The sequence below is a fragment of the Nyctereutes procyonoides genome, unplaced genomic scaffold (assembly GCF_905146905.1).
Source record: "Nyctereutes procyonoides isolate TBG_1078 unplaced genomic scaffold, NYPRO_anot_genome, whole genome shotgun sequence".
Lineage (NCBI taxonomy): Eukaryota > Metazoa > Chordata > Mammalia > Carnivora > Canidae > Nyctereutes > Nyctereutes procyonoides.
In genome coordinates, this window is record NW_026575036.1 from 14,961,916 (window position 1) to 14,984,072 (window position 22,157).

Sequence of the window (22,157 nt, forward strand, 5' to 3'; positions counted from 1 at the left end):
CAATACTAAAAATCAAGATCTACCAAAATGATCTTTGCTGTAACCTAATTATTGTTCTTATTTCAATATATGGTGATGAAATATCTACTTGGACACATCTAATTTATTAAAGAAACATCCCAAATTGAGCATCCTGAATCATACTTCTTCTGATCCTGAGATTTTGTACATGGATATACAATGCTGCCATGCTCAAAGGAGGCAATCTTGCCTGTGCTTCCACAGAAATCTGACAAATGTGACTGTACCCAGGCTTTTACAAGTAACAGAATGAACAGAATTAGAAACATCATTACTGAGTTGTCTAGTTTAGTAGACAGAACATTTTAAACACCCTAAACCTATGAAAAGAAACAAGCTATTCTAAGCCAAATTTATTACCTGCCAAAATTCTGGAAAAAATTAAGGGAGGCTATACTTTGATTATTACATATTTTAAAAAAAACTTCAATTATAGCTGTCACCTCAGTTCTTTATCTCCTTGACCAAATTAAATCCCGGGAGACCGGTTTCTCCCAAATGCCTTAGTTCCATAAAGAGCACTGGGTGTTATACTATATGTTGGCAAATCAAACTCCAATAAAAAAATATACAAAAAAAAAAGTTAGGATGGATGGCTCTTCAATTCTCAATGTCAAAAAGTTGAGAATGAAGAATTAGAAGACCTTGGAATATCATTCTGTCTCCTGTGTTTTTTCCACTTAAGTTTTAATTAAGCGTAAAACACAAACTGTCATATCAAAAGATAAATGCCACTTACCAGTATTTGTATGAGTAAAGATATCAAAGTAATTTATAAATCATAATTGGGCATTTAGACTCAGTTTTCATTTTTGGTAAAAGTATGAAAAGATGGATACCAAAACACCTTTTAGCGCAAAATTTAACAGATCACAAGGGAGGGAAATGTCACACTCTAAAATCTTGTTGGAAACTGTGATATAAAATACACAGAAGCTTTTCTGAATAAAGGCACATAGTTTAAACAGATTTGCTGCAGCAACTAACCTACTGTTTGTAATTTCAGCCCTTGACCAATGATTATTTTCCTTTGGATTCTTCTTACTTATCTAGGCAAATGCTTCATCTCTATCTTTCTACTCCACATTTCCATCTTCTGAGATAGATAGCTTTCACAGCTAGAAGAAAAACTGTTAAAAGCATCCCTGAGGATAGTTTATGAGTTTTTGCAACATGCCTCTAGAGCATGCTTACAAAATCAATGGAAAAATGTGGAAGTGTCCACAAGTTAGCGTGCCTGAAGAGTTAGGGTTCAGAATGTCTGATTTCAGGAAGGGTAAACGACATCTTTAAGCTGATACTAGATTTTCATGCAAACATTAAGAATTTTTAGATTACTTCTTCATTAAAAAAAGAAAAAAAAATACTACTTTCCCTTCACTTTAAATCACAGAAAACACAAAACAAAAATTCTCTCTTGGTCCTAAAGGTCTATGCTTCTGGCTCTGCTATCGACTCAGGAACAGGATATCCTCAGATAATATACAGCAACCAAGAATTCCTCTCCACCTACCCACAGAAATGTTTATTTTTATCATAAGAGTCAATAAAATGTGAAACACTTTGTGAACAGAGTAAGCGGCACATAATGTAAGATATAACTCCTTGCAACACTTACCTTTTAATGAATTCCTGCCTGAGTCTGGTAAAATACTAACATTATCTTCACTCATATATCAAGTTATTAATGGGCAGAGGATAACTCAGAAAAGTCATGAGAGTGCCATTTTCAATATAATTGTTCTATAAACTAAGGAACACCACACCCTCTTGAAGCACAATGGAATCAACAGGAGAGAAGGAAAATCACCTTTTTCAGAGAGAAAAAATTTCACAAAAGCAAAAAAAATGGAAACACTCACTAAAAGAAACACAAATCTAAGAAAAGAAAAAATAGAACCACCACCACCATTGTCACCACCACTACTTACTAGACGGCCAGGAAAAAGGGGGCAATAGGAAAGATCGTTGCTGTATATATATATATATATATAGCTGTCTTGGCAAATATCATTTTGAAGTAAATTAAGGGAAGAACCAACTATGTAGAAATTCTGATAACACTGTTAAGGATTTAGACATGAGTGGATGTAGTTATCATTACTATTAATAGGCAAAGAAGAGAATCTTCAAGAAGCCTTCTGAAGATGGGAGATGGGTGAACAACCTAGTCTTTTCATTTTGAACCCATATTAAAAATGAATTTCTAACTTAGAATTTACTTCTAAGACTTAGCAGGAGAAATGAATCAGTCTAAGAATTTGGGTTCCCAGGCAATTGAAATTATACACAAACATCCTTTATTTAAACTTAAAATCTACCTTTTTTTAACACTATCCTGAAATGATCAAGGATTGTAAATTTGTGCAAATATTAATATCCCCCACTACAAACACATATAAACTTAATTCCAAGTAATACTGTTAAGTAACTTGCTACTAAATTTAAGCTGCAATTCATTCAGCCTTTCCTCCTCAGAAAATAGTATATATCTGCCAAGAGAGCTTAAGACTAGTGAATAATTTTTTCAAGGCATGAAGCAAATGAGGTCTTTATAAAAATTAAGATGCAGATGAGAGAACAAAAATACAAAATAATACCTATTTTTTACCCAAGCAATAATGAAAACAAAAAACCAATTATTATGGGCTTGGGGTCAATTAAAATAAGGATTTCTAACACCTCAATTTTTATTTTTACTTTTATTTTATTTTTACCTGAAGTCGTATTTGCAGCATCTTGGCTCTTGCCATGACGATCTGCTTCTAGCCATTGGTACAAAACTACATAATGTAACAGAAACAAAAAACTTTATAAACAAAGAAACACAAACACAAAAGCAAAATGACTGAAGAATGGAAAATGAGAATAACAAATTAAACAAAAGCAATTAAACATGAGACATTAACATCAATGGAATGTAGCTTAACACTAATAGTATGTAGCTTATAAGCTACTTTTAATAAGAAAGCACAAAGAATAGGTAATTTTATCTTAATGTATTATGCGAAATACTATTTAAACATCTGTTAACAATTATTCATATGGGAAAAAAGCACATATATTCTTCTCAATGCTGATTTGAAGAGAAATATCAGGAGAAAGCTAAGGCTTCCAAAGTCAGATAAAACATGATAGCAAGACTAAATGACCAACCTTAAAAATTACATCTCAACTTCTGCACAACCTATCAGAATGGCTGAAGTCCAAAAAAATGACTATACCAAATCCTGACAAACACATGAAGTGACAGTAACTCTCATTCATTGCTCGGTGGAAATGCAAAATAATACAGCCACTTTGGAAGACAGCATGGCCATTTCTTACAAAGCTAAACAGTCTTACCAAAGGATTTCACAGCTCTAGTCTAATCAGGAGAAAAACATCAGATAAATCCCAAGAGAAGCAATCCACAATATACCTGATGATTACTTGCGCCAAACTACCAAGGACACCAAAATGCAAAGTCAGAGAAGCAGTCACACCCACAAGGAGTGCAAGGAGACAAGATAACTGAATATACTGTGATATATAGGATGAGATCCCCCAAGAGAAAAAAGGGCTTTAGGTAAACACTAAAGAAATCTGAATAGAGTACATACGACTTTAGTTAATAATCATATATCAATTGACTTGTTAATTGTAACAAATATACTACTGTAAGATGTTAATGATAGGGAAAAATGTGTGTGATTGGGGTGATATGGGCTATGTGGGGAACTCTGTATTATCATCTCAATTTTTCTAAAACCTGAAACTGCTCTAAAAATCAAGTCTGTTTTAAAAAAGCATTCCATTATGTAACGACAAAATCATACAGTATGCAATCTTATAAGTAACCTACCTTTTGGAAATCACTCTATGCAAACATGAATTGAAGTATGCTCTGTACTAAGGTTCCATTTAATCAATCATCCCTTTATGTGCTATTAACCAGAAGTGTCAACTCTTGGAGGAGTATTACTACAGTAAGGACATAGGCAGTTAAGAAACTCACATTAGACCTCTGTAACTTGGCAGCTTTGAAGAGTGTAAAAACTTCTGAATAGGTTATCCAGATGTCTACAAATTTTAGATATCCAGTCCTCCCTTTAAAGAGCTAAATAATGATAATGTAGGGTCCTAATTGCCAGGGAATCATTCTATCTATACCTCAAAGGTCTGAATGGTCTTAGGACAAAGGCTACACTTCTACTCTGGGAGGGTATTTGCCCACATATATTGTGAGAGTGGATACAGAAATATCCCAATCAAGGTTTGCAGAAACTCTGTGCGCTCTCCCTTCACAAAACAACAACAAAAACAAAGAACTAGGGAAGGAAGCCTTTGGAACTCATGAAACTGAAGGAATAAAGGAACTGATCCATTATAAAAGGCCAAAGACACTCTGAAATCACCAAGGAGGTTATCTGGATCTTTCCAGACAGCCAGATGGCATGTTGACATTTATCATCAGGGAAAGATGGCCCAAAACAGACCTCTGAATAGCCCCCACACATACACCCAGGCAGTGTACAAGGTCACTGGCTGAGGGTGCCCCAGTGGGCACACAAGTCAGTATACTCCCCTCCAGGATACTGCACACTTCTGGGAGGCAAACAATTGTTATGATTGGGACTAGCAAGGAAGAATTCAAGAAGCAGACCTCACTTATTAAATACATACGATAGGGTTTTGTTTTTGTTTTTCCTTTCTGGTTTACAAGAACTACTACTCATTAATGAGTACAGATGTAGCAGAGTAGGGAAGTATTAGGCCATGACACAAAAATCTCCCCAGTTGGAAGAAAGCGAGTATGGACTTTACAACTGAAAATATTACTCTCACAAAAATGAGATGCAAAGTAGGGAGACTAATCCATTAACTGGTCTCACAATTCTCGCCTATCTCATCTAAAGGCTATTCTGTCCTAATTAAGACAGAAACTCTTGGGTACTGAGAATATCACTAGGAATATTTACCAATAGTTCAATTACTTCATATAGCTCCTGTTTCTGGTTTTACCAAAGGGGAAAAAAAGGAAAAATATGAAAGTTATTCTAGGTCAACTTACACAGAGAATTATATACAAGCAAAAATCTTTTTAGTAGATTTAGATATTCAATTATTTTATCCTCGCCTCCAGATTACTAAAATCCAATAAACCATGGTCTAAATATTTTAGAAAATTTCCAATGAAATAAGTGCATCTGCTTCATGCAAAGCTATAATGTGAATCACTGTTAGATCAAATTTGGACTTGAAAGCTTACTTTATAGTACATATATGTAAAAAGATAATGTATAACTAAAAAAAGAGGTCCTTAGGTGGCTCAGTCACTTAAGCATCTGTCTTCGACTCAGGTCATGGTCTCAGGGTCCTAGGGTCAAGCCCCGCATTGGGCTCCCTGCTCAGTGGGGAGTCTGCCTCCCTTTCCCTCTGCTCCTCCCCGCCTAGTTCATGCTCACTCTCTCCCTCTCTGTAAAATAAAATAAAAAATAAAATAAAATCGAAATGTGACAGATAAATATACTAGAGTGTAAATGTGTAGTTCTAGAAGGACTGAGCTCCAAAAATTTAACTTCCATAAAGCATCTCAAATATGTCATAATATAAAGAGCCTGCTACTATGTTTGTAGATGATGTTAGAATACTGAGAACACACCTCTTCTCATTGTGGCTGGGAGCATTAGATCTGGATTTTCAATGGCTCCATACTTCCTCTCAGTGCACTGAGAGTAGGTACTCCCAGTTCCAAGTCACTGGGTAAGAATTTCTACCACTTGTATATAGGGTTGCAAGTGGAGAAGGGTTTGTGATATGCGTCAACCTTGGAGCCTTCTCAGCCTGAGTGGTCCCATTACCCTCTTTCTCTAAACCTACCTGCTTCGAGGGCCCCAGTGAGTTCCCTTCCTCATTATCCATTTCCTTTGTAGCCTGTCATCTCAGATGACTGAGTATTTTCTCCACAAAACAAGGGCAAGCCTCACAATACTTCCCTATCCTCTTGTCCCCGAAGGATACCACAGAAGTCTAGATGTTTTAAAGAAAGCTTGCTGATAAGAACAATGAGAACAAATAGGAAGTTAAAAGGTAATCTCTTTTGCCCTTTTCCTTTTGTTCCTTTTCACTCTAAAGGGAAAGTTTAAACACACACACACAAGCATGCACCCACACAGGTAATAGCAGATACAATATTTAAAGTCAATAAATTTTTCCCAATATTTTGATAAAGGTGAGAGGAGAAAATGGAGAGCTATGGATGCTGCCTATGAAATCCACACTGAGGCAAAAAGGAAGGGAGGATGTAGTGGTGAGATAATTCTCTCTCTTATGTCTATCACTACAGGTCCCCAACTGTCTGTCTCCAAAGATCCCTGCCTGAATTGACATGATCTGGAGTTGTAGAGGGAATACTGGACAGCAGTAGATCCTACAAGAGAGACTGACTAGGGAAAGGAAAGCAGGGGCAAGGGGATCCCACGTGTTGGTAAAAAAAAAAAAAAAAAAAAAAAAAAAAACCACAACGAAGGGGTACTCCTGTGACATTCACAAAAAGACATTTCCTACACATGGGTTGTCTCTACATCACAGTGAGCTGTCCTCTTCGAAATAGATCCCCTAGAAGGCTGCATATTCATTATCCATTCTAATGATTCTACCACGATTTAAATAATCTCTGAGCAGGTGACATTTAAGGTGAGACCTAGTGAAGTAATAATAATTATCATAGTTAACACATAGTGCTTACTATAGAGCAGGTGTTATTCTAAATGATCTACGTATATTAAATCATCTCATCATAATTACTCTATAAAGTAGCTCCTATTTTATCATTTTATAGATGTTGGAACTGAAGCAAAAAAAGGTTAAATAACTTGGCCAAGGTCAGACAACTCTAAAATTCAAACTTACACAGCCTACCTCCAAGTGTGCTCTCAATTCTACGTAGGAGGACATCTCAGGAAAGAGTATTGCAGGCAGAGGAAACAGCAAGTGCGGAATCCCTAAGGTATCCATGAGCTTGTCACGGCTGAGATGCAGCAAGGAGGCCAGTGCAATGTATTTAAGTGAGATGGTAGACAAAGTCAGAGAGGTAACCAGGGCCCGATAAGACAGGGCCTTTGAGGCCATGGTAAGCACTTTATTTATGGGGAGTAACTGGAGTTTTTAATTTTTTAAAAGATATTTATTTATTTACTCATTCATTCATTCATTCATTCATGAGAGACACAGAGCGAGTAAGAGAGAGAGAGGCAGAGACACAGGCAGAGGGAGAAGCAGGTCCCATGCAGGGAGCCTGATGTGGGACTCGATTCCGGATCCCAGGATCATGCCCTGGGCTGAAGGCAGACGCTCAACCGCTGAGCCACTCAGGGATCCCGACTGGAATATTTTATTTTTTAATTTTATTTTTTAGGGAAAAAAAAAGTTTTATTTTTATTTTTTGTATGTTTTTTTATTGGAGTTCGATTTGTCAACATATAGCGTAACACCCAGTGCTCATCCCGTCAAGTGCCCCCCTCAGTGCCTGTCACCCAGTCACCCCAACCCCCTGCCCACCTCCCCTTCCACCACCCCTTGTTCGTTTCCCAGAGTTAGGAGTCTCTCATGTTCTGTCTCCCTCACTGATATTTCCCACTCATTTTCTCTCCTTTCTCCTATAATCCCTTTCACTATTTTTTATATTCCCCAAATGAATGAGACCATATAATGCTTGTCATTCTCTGATTGACTTACTTCACTCAGCATAGTATTTTAAAGAGAGAAGTGACTTGGCTTGAATAAGCTCACCCTGACAGCTGTGAGAACAGAATGTAGAGGATAAGAGTGGAAATGGAAAGAACTTAGGTGGCTTCTGCAATAATCTAGGCAGAAGATGATACAATAATCTAGGCAGAAGATGATGTATCAGGGAAATAGCATCAGGGTAGGGAGAAGCAGTAAGATCCTAAATATATTTTGAAGACATAAAAGATATGATTTGCTAACAAATTAGATGTGAGGAAAAGGGGTAGTCAAGAAGGATATCACGATACCACGGTTTCTAGTCTGAGCACCTGGATGAATATGGTAGTTCTTTACTAAGATGAGGAACAATGTAGGAGAGGGTTTTTACCAGAGGGCTGGGAGGCTGGAATAAAGAATTCAGTTTTAGATATGTTAAGTCTGTGATGCCTATTAGATATCCAAATGAAGTTTTTCATCAAGCATTTAGAAATGTGAGTTTAAAATTCAGGGAAAAGTTAGAAAATTCAGCATCAAACAGATGGTATTTAACATTACAGGGCTGGATAAGATAACCAAGGAAATGAATGTAGGTAAAGAGAGAAAGGCTGGGGTCAGGTTCTTGGGAGGCTCAGAATAAACATTAAGAGGTAAAGAAGAGAAAGAGGAATAGGCAAACAGGTAAGTGAAAAATGCAACCAGTAAGGAAAGAGAAAGGCCAGAAGCATGGGCATCATGAAAGCCAAGTAAAGAAAACGTTTTAACAAAGAAAGAGTTAACAACGTGGAAGTCACTGGTGACCCTGAAGAGAAGTCTGTGAAGAGGTGGATGTGAAAGAAAGGTTGGGGTGTTCCAAGAAAGAATGCAAAGAGAGGAAGTAGAGGCAGAGCGTATAAGTAACTCTTCTGCAGAGTTTTGCTGGAAAGATGAGAAATGGATAATATTGGAGGAGAATATATGGAAGGGAAAGGCTTTTGTTTTGTTTTTTTTTTTAAAGATAAAAGGTGTCTACACTGTGCCTGGCACAGTGACTGATGCTCTGGATAGGATTAGTACAGTACAGTACTAATCTACAGATCTGAGGATCTCTCATTCTCCTATCTTGTCTTCCCAGAGAGCTGACTTTGCCCATTCCATATGCCATCATGGCTAAAACAGGTTATACTCCCCAGGTAACCATTCTTCCTTATCCCCAGCAAGTTTATCTACTTTATCCTTGTAAGGCTGTATAACATGACACGGAACCCCTAGAAATTGCATTCACTCCATTACATTTTTCCCCACTTTGTGCTCGTAGAAATGGTCCCACAGTATTCTCACTTGGATAAGGCACGCCAGTTACCTTAGCACCAGAGTACAACTACCACTGATTCTGGATCTGTGACAGACTACAGGTGCTCACTAACAACCATGTTCTCTCCTTCCCAATATCCTTGCATCTGGGTGAGGGCCAAATCACTAGTTCTTGCCAACGAAAAATAACCAAAAGTGACATGTGTCACCTCCAGGCTGAGGCACATACCTGTCCGTCCTCTGCCATCTATCAGCTAAATGCAAATAGAAATAGGACCTTAAAGAGATAGGAAAGTCACTCAATGGAAGAAAACGGGTCACTTAATGTCTCTGCAAAATAGAGCCCCTCCCACCCTGGCCTACATTAGATTAAACATTAAATGAGAAATAAACTTTTATTGTCTCAAGCCACTGATAGTTTGGGTTACTGTTAGAGCAGTTAGCTATTTATGTGTTTCTGGATTACCCTGGCTTTTTATTCGCATTAGCACTGACCTTCTTACTATGTTACCAGTTCCTGACTATATTACGCCTTCTATTTCTTGATAACTCTCTAGACTGTTTTTTATTATGCAAAATAAATGCAGCTCTTTAAATATGGGAAAGAGTTTGCCGATTTTTTTTTTATGAATGCTCTCTACTCTTCAATAGAAGAAGCCACACATCCACTACTAAGCTACTAATCAAGACTACAGGTTTTAACCCATGATGGACTTGTTAAACTTTCTAAAAATACAACTTCTAAATCCAGTCAGCAATCTTGCAGGTCTAAGTGGCTGATCATAAAGCCAATCAAGCAAAAGCTGAAGGATCTCTGAAAATTTATAGACCTTACTGAGGAATAATCATCAATAAAAAACCATTAACCATGGTAATCTTAAAAGTTTAAGATATTAATAAAAGCACATCAATATCAATCTAGTAAATTTTGAATTTCTAAGAAATTTACAACACATTTCATTCTTGATCACATCAAAATTAAAGAGCCACACTGTACTTAGCTAACACTAAATACACTTCAATTACTGAAGTTTATTCACTGGAAATCTAGAGTACACAGCACATGTATTCTGTTTCAACCCCAACTGGAAATACCTCCTCTTAATTCTGTCACTAATCACCTGGTGTTGGCGGAGAGGTCACCTGTTAAAGGGCATGGACCCCCTAAAAGACTGCCCTGACTTCAGAGATCCCTAGCCCACCTGCCCTTCTCACACGCTGGCTATACATTTGGAAGTTCCCATGACTATCAGGTTTGATAATTCACTAGAACAACCCATGAAACTCAGGAAAGCACTATTACTTGTGATTGCAGTTTTATTACAAGAGATGCAAATCAGAAGGATCACACAAATGGAGACATACAGAGTGAGGTCTGGGAGGGAATGCTGTGCTTTCATGCTCTCTCCTGTGGAATCGGGGTATATCACTTGCCACCACTACACACACACTTTTGTTTATCAACAAAAAGCTCCACTAACCTTTGGTATTTAGAGTTTTGTTTTTTTTTTTAAGATTTATTTTATTTATTTGGGGGGCGGGGCAGGGGGAGAGGAGGAGAAAGAGAGTCCCAAGCAGTCAGCACAGAGCCCGACTCAGGCCTCAATCTCATGAACTCTAGATCATGACCTGAGCCTAAACCAAGTCAGTTGTTTAACTGACTATGCCACCCAGGTGCCTGCAGTATCTAGGCTTCTTAATGGGCTTCACTACATACACAGGACTGATATGATCATTGGCCATGTGATGACTCAAATCCCTAACTTCCTCCCTTCCCCAGAAGCCCAGTTGACTCAAGTCCTCTGATAACCAGCCCCTATCCTGAGGCTATCTAGGGGCCCATCATTACTTCATTAGGATCACACTCCTATTACTTAGGAAATTACCAGGGTTCTAGAAGTTGTGTGCTAGGAACCTGGACAGAGACCAGACAAATTCTTATTAGGCACTGTGCATTATATTGCCAAGCACAGAATACAGTAGCAGATTATTTACTTGCAAAAATAAACTTAACAATGAATTCAAGATCTATAGTCCTCTGATAATGAGGAATAAACAAAGCACTCTGCTTCTTAGCCTTGTTTTTCATACTATCCCTTTTCTGATACAATGTGAGATAAGAAAAAAAAATTTAAAAAGTCATTGAAGTATGCTAATATATGAAAAAACTCCCTAAGAGGAAAGGGTCCATAATTTTTAGGTTAATCAAATAAGTACCATGTGTTTACCAGTGGTTAGTAAATGATTTTATTATTCTGAAAAATATAATAGTGACTTTCAAGTAATAAGTATAGCCAAGAAAACAAGGTTCTAGTTCTAGCTGACTATCTTGGGTTCTAATAGTTTAGGACAAATCATAATTTATTTGAGCAAAGGTTTCCTCATATATAAAATACAGATTACATAATAACAACACATTAGTATTAGTAGAGACCTATCTTGTGTGAAGATCTTTTATGCAATATATTTCTGGGAAAGCGTATTAATGTTATTATTTGATGCTGTATGTTATACAGTATAAACAAATCCTTCCTATTGCTAAAGAACTTATTTTCTGCTAAAAGGATACCAAGGGAGCCACCCTTTGCCTTCAGGAACAAAAGAAAGGCATCTAGCATTAAAATATTTATAGCTGACAAGTAACACGATAGGGCTACAGTTCTAAGATGATTCAACCTGAAACAATTCTGATATATGACTCAAGGAAGCAGTTATTTGCTCAGAGCTAACACAGGCTTTTCCCTTCATTTCCATTCATTACTTTTTGCTGCCAAAACTCTCATAAAAAAAAAAAAAACAACTATAAGGAGTCAGAAACAAGTAACTCCGTTTAGTTTGCACAGCAATACCAAGGAACATATACAAGAATACCACTTTCTTCCTCTTATCCTCTTCAACAAAACACAACAAAACTCCTGCAAAAGAAATCAACTAGTTCTTTAAAGAAAAGATACAGGGTTGCTTGGGTGGCTCTGTGGTTGAGTGTCTGCCTTTGGCTCAGGTCATGATCCTGAGGTCCTGAGATTGAGTTCCACATCAGGCTCTCTGCAGGGAGCCTGCTTCTCCCTCTGACTATGCCTCTGCCTCTCTCTGTGTCTCTCTTGTGAATAAATAAGTAAAATTTAAAAAAAGAAAGAAAAAAAAAGATATAAATTACAAGCTAGGAAAAAGGGTTCATCTGTTTTACTAATGCCCCCCTGATTCAAGGTCTATGAAATGGTTATATGAGCAAAACAGGCCAAAAAATGTTACTAAGATTCACTGAGAAAGAAAATCTTCCTATAAGAATCAAACAGAAGCATTATTATTCCAACAATTACATGAAGTTTTTTGCAGCTAGAATGGCTCCATTGATGTAATTGTTGCTAAGTGAAAGTGGCCTCTAAGTCTCTTCATCAAGATGCACTTTTATCCAAAGGTCAAGGCCCTCCCCTAAAATGCTAGAACATTCAGGCTTTAAAATGAACTGCTGCAGGGATTCCGGTTCTTAAAATGGTATTGGGGGATAGCACAAACCTATGAAATCATGGTCCACATATCTTAGGAAGAAGACAATTTGACCTGTTGAGGAACTTCCTAGATCCCAAAGCTACTGTCTAGCATACTTTAAAAAGTTAAGAAAAAAGTCAAGTCACCTACGGTAGGGTGAAAAAAACCCATTTTAACCACTTTCTCAAATTTTTAAAATTAGCAAAAAACAAAACAACCATGGATAAAAACAGGAGGGGAGAGTAGAATTTTTCTCTTCCTTATAGGAAAAACAAAGCCTTCCTTTCTGTCTTCGTCAGACATAGAAGAAAACCCTCAAGATGATCTCAAGCCCTGAATTTCAAATCACAATTCCTACTACCCACCAAGAACCTGTACTCAGTCAGCTGTTTCAGTAACCAGCAGCTTTGTTCAATGCTTGCAAAACTGAACTCATCATCTCCCGCAATGCTTTTCCTCTATTACTGATGCCACAATTCATGTAGTTGCTAAGTACTGCTATCTCCTTACTCATCCCTGAAGAAGGGTTAACACTAAAAGGGATTCATATTCACTATTTTACTGTAGCACTCAGAGTACTATCTGGTACTTAGCCAGATTTGACTTCCTGATTAAAAGTCATTCTAGGGCAGCCCCGGTGGCTTAGCAGTTTTAGTGCCACCTTCATCCCGTTGTGTGATCCTGGAGACCTGGGATCAAGTCTCACATCAGGCTCCCTGCATGGAGCCTGCTTCTCCCTCTGCCTGTGTCTCTGCCTCTCTCTCTCTCTGTGTGTGTTTCTCATGAATAAATAAATAAAATCTTAAAAAAACAAAGAGGGTTCAATATCCTCATAACAGAAAATCTTAGCTGTTCTGTTTCTAGAGTATAAATATTGAATATAAATACTTAGTTTACAAAATATAAACTAAACTATATGTGACCTTAGGTAAACTACTTAGTTTGTTTTCTGGAAAGGAAAATGGCAATAATGAATGAAGTTATCTTATAAAAACAGGAACTACCATAAAAGGTCCTTTTCTTTTTTAAAGAAAATAATTTTAAGCATAAAATCCAAACCCTTCAGTAACATAAATCCACCATTAAGTACTGATTTGTAGTTGGAAGAAATGTCCTATAGTTACTAATATAAAAGATATAAGCAGCATTTCCAAGAAATACTGTAGATGCCAGGAAAAAAAATTTGTGTGTGTCTCTGAGTAAAAGGTAATCCTAAATAAATGAAGATCCATGTATCATCACCCAAAGTCCACAATTTATACAAGGGTTCACTCTTGGTAATATATATTCTCAAGGTTTTAACAAATTTGCAATGGCATGTATCTATCATTTACAGTATGGTACAGAAGAGTTTTATTATCCTAAAAAATCCTCTGAGCTCTCTGCCCCCAACCCAAGGCAACTACATACCTATACCTTTTTTGCTGCCTCCATCCTTCTGCCTTTACCATAAAGTAAAAGAGCTGGAATCATTATATATATATATAATGGAGATATATATATATATATCCTTTCCAGATTGGTTTCTTTCACTTAGTAATATGCAATTAAAGTTCCTCCATGTCTTTTCATGTCTTGGTAGCTCATTTTTCTTTGGCACTGCACAGTATCCCACTGTATGGATATATCATAGACTATTTATCCATTCACCTACCAAAGGGTATCTTGGAAGCAACACTTCCAAGCTTCCAAGTTTGGGTCATTATGAATACAGCTGCTATAAACATGTGTGTATAGGTTTTCAACTCCTTTGGGCAAATACCAAGGAGTAGTTCTATATCATATGGTAAAGTGTATTTACTTTTATAAGAAACTGTCAAACTGTCTTTTTCAAAGTGACTGTACCATTTTGTATTCCCATTGGCAATAAGTTAAAGAGTTAAATATTTTCTTTAACATGTATTAATTTAGTTAAATATTATATTTATGCTGTCATCTTGACAATGGCTCTGTCATCATTATAGCTATTTAACACAAGACTATATTAACTATAAAGGGTTATATATAACTAAGTTATATATGTAACTAGACAAAATTATACACTGCCTATAGAAAACAGGATTCTAACAAACCAATGAACTCTAACAAATCTTAACTATTATTTTGAAGTCTTTGAGTAGTCAGAGATATGGAGATCTTGGGAATGACATGTTTACTTCCTTCCCACTTTTAAGTAAGTGGCAGTAAAAATAGTCTAATCTGCAGGATGTAAAATAAGCTTTCTTAGTCAAGAATCACAAATGATTGGACTCAGAAGAGTTCTTATAGACCAAAGAGAGAATCACTTCCAAAGCCCTACCTGGTAATTTCTTTACATCAATGAGTAGTAACAACCACTGACCCAGTGGCTCAAGCCAGACAGCTGGTCATCCTTGACTCCTCTTTCTCTCTCATTCCCCACATCTAATCACATACTTCATCGTACTGATTTAACCTATTTTTCTTAAATCTAATTCTCCCCACCCCCACTGCTATAGTCTGATCCAGTACCATCTCTCATCCTGAATTATTACATGTCATTACTGTTCCAAGTGCCCCCAAGCTTACTTCCCACCAACTCTTACTCCATAATGCCACCAACATATCTTTCTAAATACAAATGTGATGTTACACTCTTTCAAAATTTTTCAATAGTGCTTCATCATCCTAAGGATAAATCTCAAATTCCTTAACACAGCTTCAACATTTTTCACAACCTGACTGCTTATGTCTTAACCCTTCCCACAGGATTTTCTATATCCTTTGTATTCTGCACTCTAGTCACTCAGAAATTACTAGCTGTTCACCATATGTACAATTTCCTCTCAAATTAGCCAACTTTTACTTATGCTGTTCGGTCGCAAATATTTCCTCCAGCATTGTCCCCACCAATCTACCCCTATATTCCACCAATTCTTAGCCACTCTTCAGTTCTACGTTTATAAGCATTTCTTCTGGAAAAGCCTTTAGTTCTATGAGGATAAGGTTGTATCTTGTTCACCTCTGAATCTCCTGGCCTACACAGTGCCGAGCATAATACAAATTCAAGGACCATCTACTAAGTAAATGAATAATTAAGAATATGGGATAGTTAAATGAACATGAGATTGCTCCTGACTTTGTGTGAAGATTTTTACCTTGTTTGTACAAATTCTAGAATAATAGTTTCATGGAGGAATAAAAGTCATTTAATAAGAATTTCAGATTTGTGATTATAATTGTACTGAAATTATATGTTAAAAATGATCATTACTGGAAGACAGCGGAGCAGGAGGACCCTCAGCTCACCTCGTCCCATGGTACATAGATAACATTCTTATCAGAATAAGCAAGCCAGAAAATGACCTGAAGACTGCATAACAGACTCCACAACTAAATGCAGAGAGGAGGCCACACTGAAGAGGGTAGGTAGGGTGGAAATGCAGTCAGTCAGGAACTAAAGGAACCTGTGGGGCTATCTGCAGTAGGGAAGGAGCCAAGGGCATGGAGAAGGGAACAGACCCGCACATAGGGGATCCTATATGGGGAAAATAAACCGCACAGTGATTTGAAAAGCAGAGGGCCTGAATTTTATGAGTTCTTATAACCAGTGGGACTTAAAACCTGGAATTTTAGAAATTGGCAGGTTCGGCTCTGGGAGAGCCTAGACCCTGCCTTAAAGACAAAGAACAACAAACAGCCCCTAAGGATATAGCATAGAAGCAGCAGTTTGAAAAATCTCTGAGGCAAACAAGAAGAGTAGTTTACTAATTTAAGAGGTGTCCTGGAGGGGCAGAGATCCTTGGGAGACTCCTCCAAGAAAAGAGGAGCTGGTGGGTGCCATTTCCTCCTCACATTCCCCTATATAAACATATAGCCCCCTGTGGGAAACAGCTCAGCGCTACTTGTTACATAATCTGCTTACACCAAACCCTGCTACCCTCCTGCTCTGTACCTTACAGGTCTTCCCCCTCCACTTGGCCAGAGCCAATCCAGGGCAGTGCCACAGGCCTGGCAGTGTACAAGCAGCCTGGACAGGGGCCAGTGACACTCCAAAGTGACTCCTGCCCCAGAGAGATAAAATGATAACCACAGAAGACATCTGGTCTGACTGCAGGCCGTGCCCACCAACATAAGCTTCTCAGGGAAAACACTGGGAAAAGTGCCCTCCAGTTGGTGCTACTGCCATCTCTGGCAAACACCTGGTCTGACTCAACTCAAGCTCATGGCAGCCCCACACTTGCTCACTAACAGCACAAGGACCAAACACTGCCTACAACAGGCAAAGAGAGCCACTGTAAGAAAAAGTGGTTCAGCCACAGTAGCAGCACTCATGCAACACACATAGGAGATACTCTTAAGCATCAGGTTCTGGTAAACAGGGGACACTACACTATAGGGCTACAGGACTACTTCATTACTTTCAAGAGCAGGGGGGAAGCTGACTTTCCTAACACACAGAAACAGACACAAAGAGGCAGAGAAAATGAGGACACAGAGGAATATATCCCAAATGAAAGAACAGGACAAAATCACAGCAAGAGACCTCAGCAAAATGGAGATACATAATATGACTGATAGAAAACTTCAAGTAATGGTCAGAAAGATACTCATTGGATTTGAGAAGAGTGGAGGACATAGTGAGACCCTTAAAAAAGAGATAAAAAGAAAGAGATAAAGAAAACAATAAATGTAGTTAAAAATACACTAGATAGAATAAATAGTAGGCTAGAAGAAACAGAAGAATAGATCAGTGACCTGGAGGACAGAGTAATGAAAAGTAATCAAGCTGAGTATGTAAGAGAAAAAAAAAATTATGCAAAATAAAAATAGACTTAGGGAACTCAGTGACTCCATCAAGCATAGTAACCAGTTACACTCCAGGGATCCTAGAAGGTGAAGAGACATAAAAGGGGGCAGAAAATTTATTTTAAAAAATAATAGCTGAGAGGTCCTTGAATGTCTGAGTTGGTTAAGCATTTGCCTTCAGCTCAGGTCATGATCCCAGGGTCCTGGGATTGAGCCCTCTTCTCCCTTTCCCTCTACCTCTCCCTTCCAACAGTGCACTCTCCCCCCCCCCACCCCAAATAAATAAATAAAATCTTAGAGAAAGAAAGAAAGAGGGAAAGAAAGAAAGAAAGAAAGAAAGAAAGAAAGAAGAAAAGAAAAGAAAGGAAAGGAAAGGAAAGGAAAGGAAAGGAAAGGAAAGGAAAGGAAAGGAAAGGAAAGGAAAGAGCCGAAAACTTAGTGAATCTGGTTAAGGAAACAGAAATCCAGATCCAGAAGGCACAGAGATCCCTCAACAAAATCAACTCATCAGATCCACACCCAGACACATAATAATTAAAATGGCAAAAAGTAATGATAGACAATTTAAAAACCAACAAGAGAAAAGAAAGCAATTATATACAAGGGAAACCCCATAAGGCTACCAGCTGATTTTTCAGCAGAAACTTTGCAGACCCGAAGATAAGGGCATGATATATTCAAAGTACTATAAGGGGAAAATTCTGCAGTCCAGACTCCTCTATCCAGCAAGGCCATCACTCAGAATAGGAGAGATAAAGAGCTTCCCAGACAAACAAAAGCTATTCATGACCAGTAAACCAGTCCAATAAGAAATGTTAAAGGGGACTCTTGAGCGGAAAGGAAAGACGAAAAGTAAGAGTAAAACAAGTAGGAAGCAAAAAGCTGTAACAAGTATTATCTATAAAAAATCAGTCAAGGGGGATCCCTGGGTGGCGCAGCGGTTTGGCGCCTGCCTTTGGCCCAGGGCGCGATCCTGGAGACCCGGGATCAAATCCCACGTCGGGCTCCCGGTGCATGGAGCCTGCTTCTCCCTCTGCCTGTGTCTCTGCCTCTCTCTCTCTCTGTGTGACTATCATAAAATAAAAAAAAAAAAAAAAAAAAAAAAAAAAAAAATCAGTCAAGGGACTCACAAAGGATGTAAAATATGACACCATAAACCTAAAATATGGGGAGAGAAGAGTACAGAATAGGTTCAAACTTAAACAGCCATCAACTTACTATGAACTACTATAAGCAGAATATGTTATATACAAACCTAATGCTAAACATAAATCAAAAACAAGTAATAGATATACAAAAAATAAAGAGAAAGCAATCCAAACATATCACTAAAGACAGCCAACTAACCGTGGGAGAAGACAATAGGGAAGAAAGGAACAGGGAAGAACTACAACAACAACCATAAAACAAGTAACAAAATGGCAATAAATCAATAATTATTTTGAATATAATGGACTAAATGCTTCAACAAAAGTCACAGATTGACAGAGTGAATATAAAAACAAAAAACAAAAAAACAGAAAAACAAACAAACAAAAAAAAAACAAGACCCTTCTCTATGCTGCCTACAAGAGACTCATTTCAGATCTAAAGACACATGCAGATTAAAAGTGAAGGGATGGAGAAGCATTTATCATGCAAAGATAAGTGAAAAGAAAGCTGGGTAGCAAAACTTATTTTGGACAAAACAGACTTTAAAACAAAAACTGTAGCAAGAGATAAAGAAGGACACTATACAATCATAAACAGAACAATCCAACAAGAAGATATAACTGTAAATACTTATGCCCCAACATGGGAGCCTTCAAATACATAAAGCAGTTAATAACAAACATAAAGGAAGTAATAGAGTAATACAATAATAATAGGGGACTTTAACACCCTACTTACATCAATGGACAGATAATTCAAACAGAAGATCAAGGTAACAATGGCTTTGAATAACACACTGGATCAGATGGATTTATCAGATATATTCAGAACATTCCATCCTAAAACCGTGAAGTACACATTCTTTTCAAGTGCACATGGAGCAGTCTCCACAACAGATCACATATTTGGTCACAAATCTCAACAAATTCAAAAAGACTGAAGTCATACCATGCATCTTTTCTGACTACAATGCTATGAAACCAGAAATTAATAACCATGAGAAGAAATCTGGACAGGGCACAAATACATGGAGGTTAAATAATATGTTATTAAACAATAAATGGATCAGCTAGGAAATCAAAGGGGAAATAAAAAACTACATGGAGATAAATGAAAATGAAAATACAACAGTCCAAAATCTTTGGGGTGCTGCAAAAGCTGTTCTAAAAGAGAAGTTTAGAGCAATATAAGCTTACCTCAAGAAGAAAAATCTTAAATAAACAACATAACCTTACACCAGTAAAAGAGCCAGTAAAAGAACAAACAAAACCCAAAACCAGTGGAGGGAAGGAAGTAATAAAGTTCAGAGCAAAAACAGAAACAAAAACCTAAAAAACAATAGAACAGATCAATGAAACCAGGAGCTGGTTGTTTGAAAAGATCAACAAAATTGATAAATCTCTAGCCAGACCCATCAAAAGGATGAGAGAGAGGAGAGAAAGAAATAGGACTAAAACAAAATCAAATGAAAGAGAGGTAATAACAACAAACACCACAGAAATATAAATAATTATAAAAGAATTTTTTATTATAAAAGAATATTATGAAAAACTATATGCCAACAAATTGGACAACTTAAAAGAAATGGATAAATTCTTAGAAACATATAACCAACCAAAACTGAAACAGGAAGAAATAGAAAATTTGAACAGATCCATTATCAGCAGTGAAACTGAATCACTAATCAGAAAAGTAACAACAACAACAAAAAGTAATCAAAAAAGTCCCAAAAGTCCCAAAAAGTCCAGGGCCAGATAGCTCCACAGGCAAATTCTACCAAGCATTTAAAGAAGAGTTAATAACTGTTCTTCTCAAACTATTCCAAAAAGGGCACCTGGGTGGCTGAGTCAGGCATCTGCCTTCGGTTCAGGTCATGATCCTGGAGTCCTAAGATCAAGTCCCGCACAAGGCTCCCTGCTCAGCAGGTAGTCTGCCTCTCTCTCTGTCCCTCCTCCTGCTTGCGCTCTCGCTCTCTCTCATGCTCACTCTAATAAATAAGTAAAACCTTAAAAAAAAATTCCAAAAAAAAACAATGGAGAAGGAAAACTTCCAAATTCAATCTATGAGGCCAGCATTATCCCAATACCAAAACCAAATAAAGATTACAAGTCAAAGTCTCTGATGAATACAGATGCAAAAATTCTCAATATAATACTAGCAAACTGAATTCAACATACATTAAAAAAAATGGTTCACCACAATCAAGTGGAATTTATTCCCAGGAGTGGTTCAATATGCACAAATCAATCACTGGCATCAATAAGAGAAACGATAAAAAACCATAGAATCGTCTCAACTGATGCAGAAAAAGCATGTGACAAAGTACAACATCCACTCATGATAAAAAAAAAACGTCAATACAGTAAGTTTAGAAGGTATATACCTCAACACAATAAAAAACCATCTATGAAAAACCCATAGCTGAATACAATCTGGTGCAAACTGGATAACAGTGTGGAGGTTCTTCAAGAAGTTAAAAATAGAGCTATCCCATGACCCAGCAACTGCACTACTGGGTATTTACCCCCAAGGATACAGATGTAGTGAAATGACAGGACACCTGCACCCCAATGTTCATAGCAGCAATGTCCACAATAGTCAAATTATGGAAGAAGCCACGATGTCTTTCAACAGATGAATGGATAAAGAAGATGTGTATACATACACACACACACACAAAACAAAAAACAAACAAACAAAAACAATTTTACTCAGCCATCAGAAAGGATGAATACCTACCATTTACTTCAACATGGATGGAACTGAAGGGCATTATGCTGAGTGAAATAAGTCAGTTGGAGAAAGACAATTATCATATGGTTTCACTCATATGTGGAATATGAGAAATAGTGAAAGGACCATAAGGGGAAGGAGGGAAACTGAGTGGGGAAAAATTACAAAGGAAGACAAACCATAGAGACTCCTAACTCCAAAAAAAAAAAAAAAGAGAGAGAGAGACTCCTAATTCTGGGAAACAAAAGGTTGCAGAAGGAGAGGTGGGAGGAGATGGGGTAACAGGAGATGGGTGAACATTAAGAAGGGCATATGATGAGATGAGCACTGGGTGTTATACTATATGTTGGAAAATTGAATTTAAATAAAGCATTAAAAAAAGAAAAAGAAAAAGAAAAAGAAAAAGAAAAAGAAAAAGAAAAAGAAAAAGAAAAAGAAAAAAAACCCCACAGCTAACATCATACTCAATGGTGAAAAACTGAAAGCTTTTTTCCCTAACATCAGGAACAAGATAAGGATGTCCACTCTCACCACTTTTATTCAACAGAGTACTGGAAGTCTTAGCTACAGCAATCAGAAAAGAAAAAGGAATAAAAGGCATCTAAATTGTCAAGGAAGAAATAAAACTTTTACTGTTTGCAGATGACATGTCACTATATAGAGAAAACTCAAAAGATTGCACCAAAAACCACTAGAACTGATAAATGAATTTGGTAAGGTTGCAGGATACAAAACCAATGTACAGAAATCCATTGCATTTCTAGATGCTAATAATGAAGCAGCAGAAAGAGAAATTAAGAAAACAATTCCATTGTTACAATTGCACCAAAAATAATAAAATACCTAGGAATAAACTTAACTGAGAAGTTGAAATACCTATACTCTGAAAATCATAAAACTATGATGAAAGAAAGAGAACATTATATAAACAAATAGAAAGATATTCCACACTCATGGATTGGATGAACAAATACTGTTAAAATGTGCATATTAAT

General features: G+C 37.2%; 1 protein-coding gene across 7 annotated transcripts in view; it reads right to left on the bottom strand.

The window, feature by feature from the left end:
• Positions 1-22,157, bottom strand: part of DENND5B (DENN domain containing 5B) — a 204,555-nt gene that overhangs the window by 118,867 nt on the left and 63,531 nt on the right. For 5 of the 7 annotated variants that reach the window (XM_055318777.1, XM_055318775.1, XM_055318776.1 and 2 more), the window contains exon 2: positions 2,739-2,804. The exons of the other annotated variants lie outside the window; for them this stretch is intronic. In XM_055318777.1, the coding sequence (XP_055174752.1) occupies positions 2,739-2,804 (66 nt within the window). The remainder of the gene's footprint in view (positions 1-2,738; positions 2,805-22,157) is intronic. 7 annotated transcript variants of the gene reach the window in all.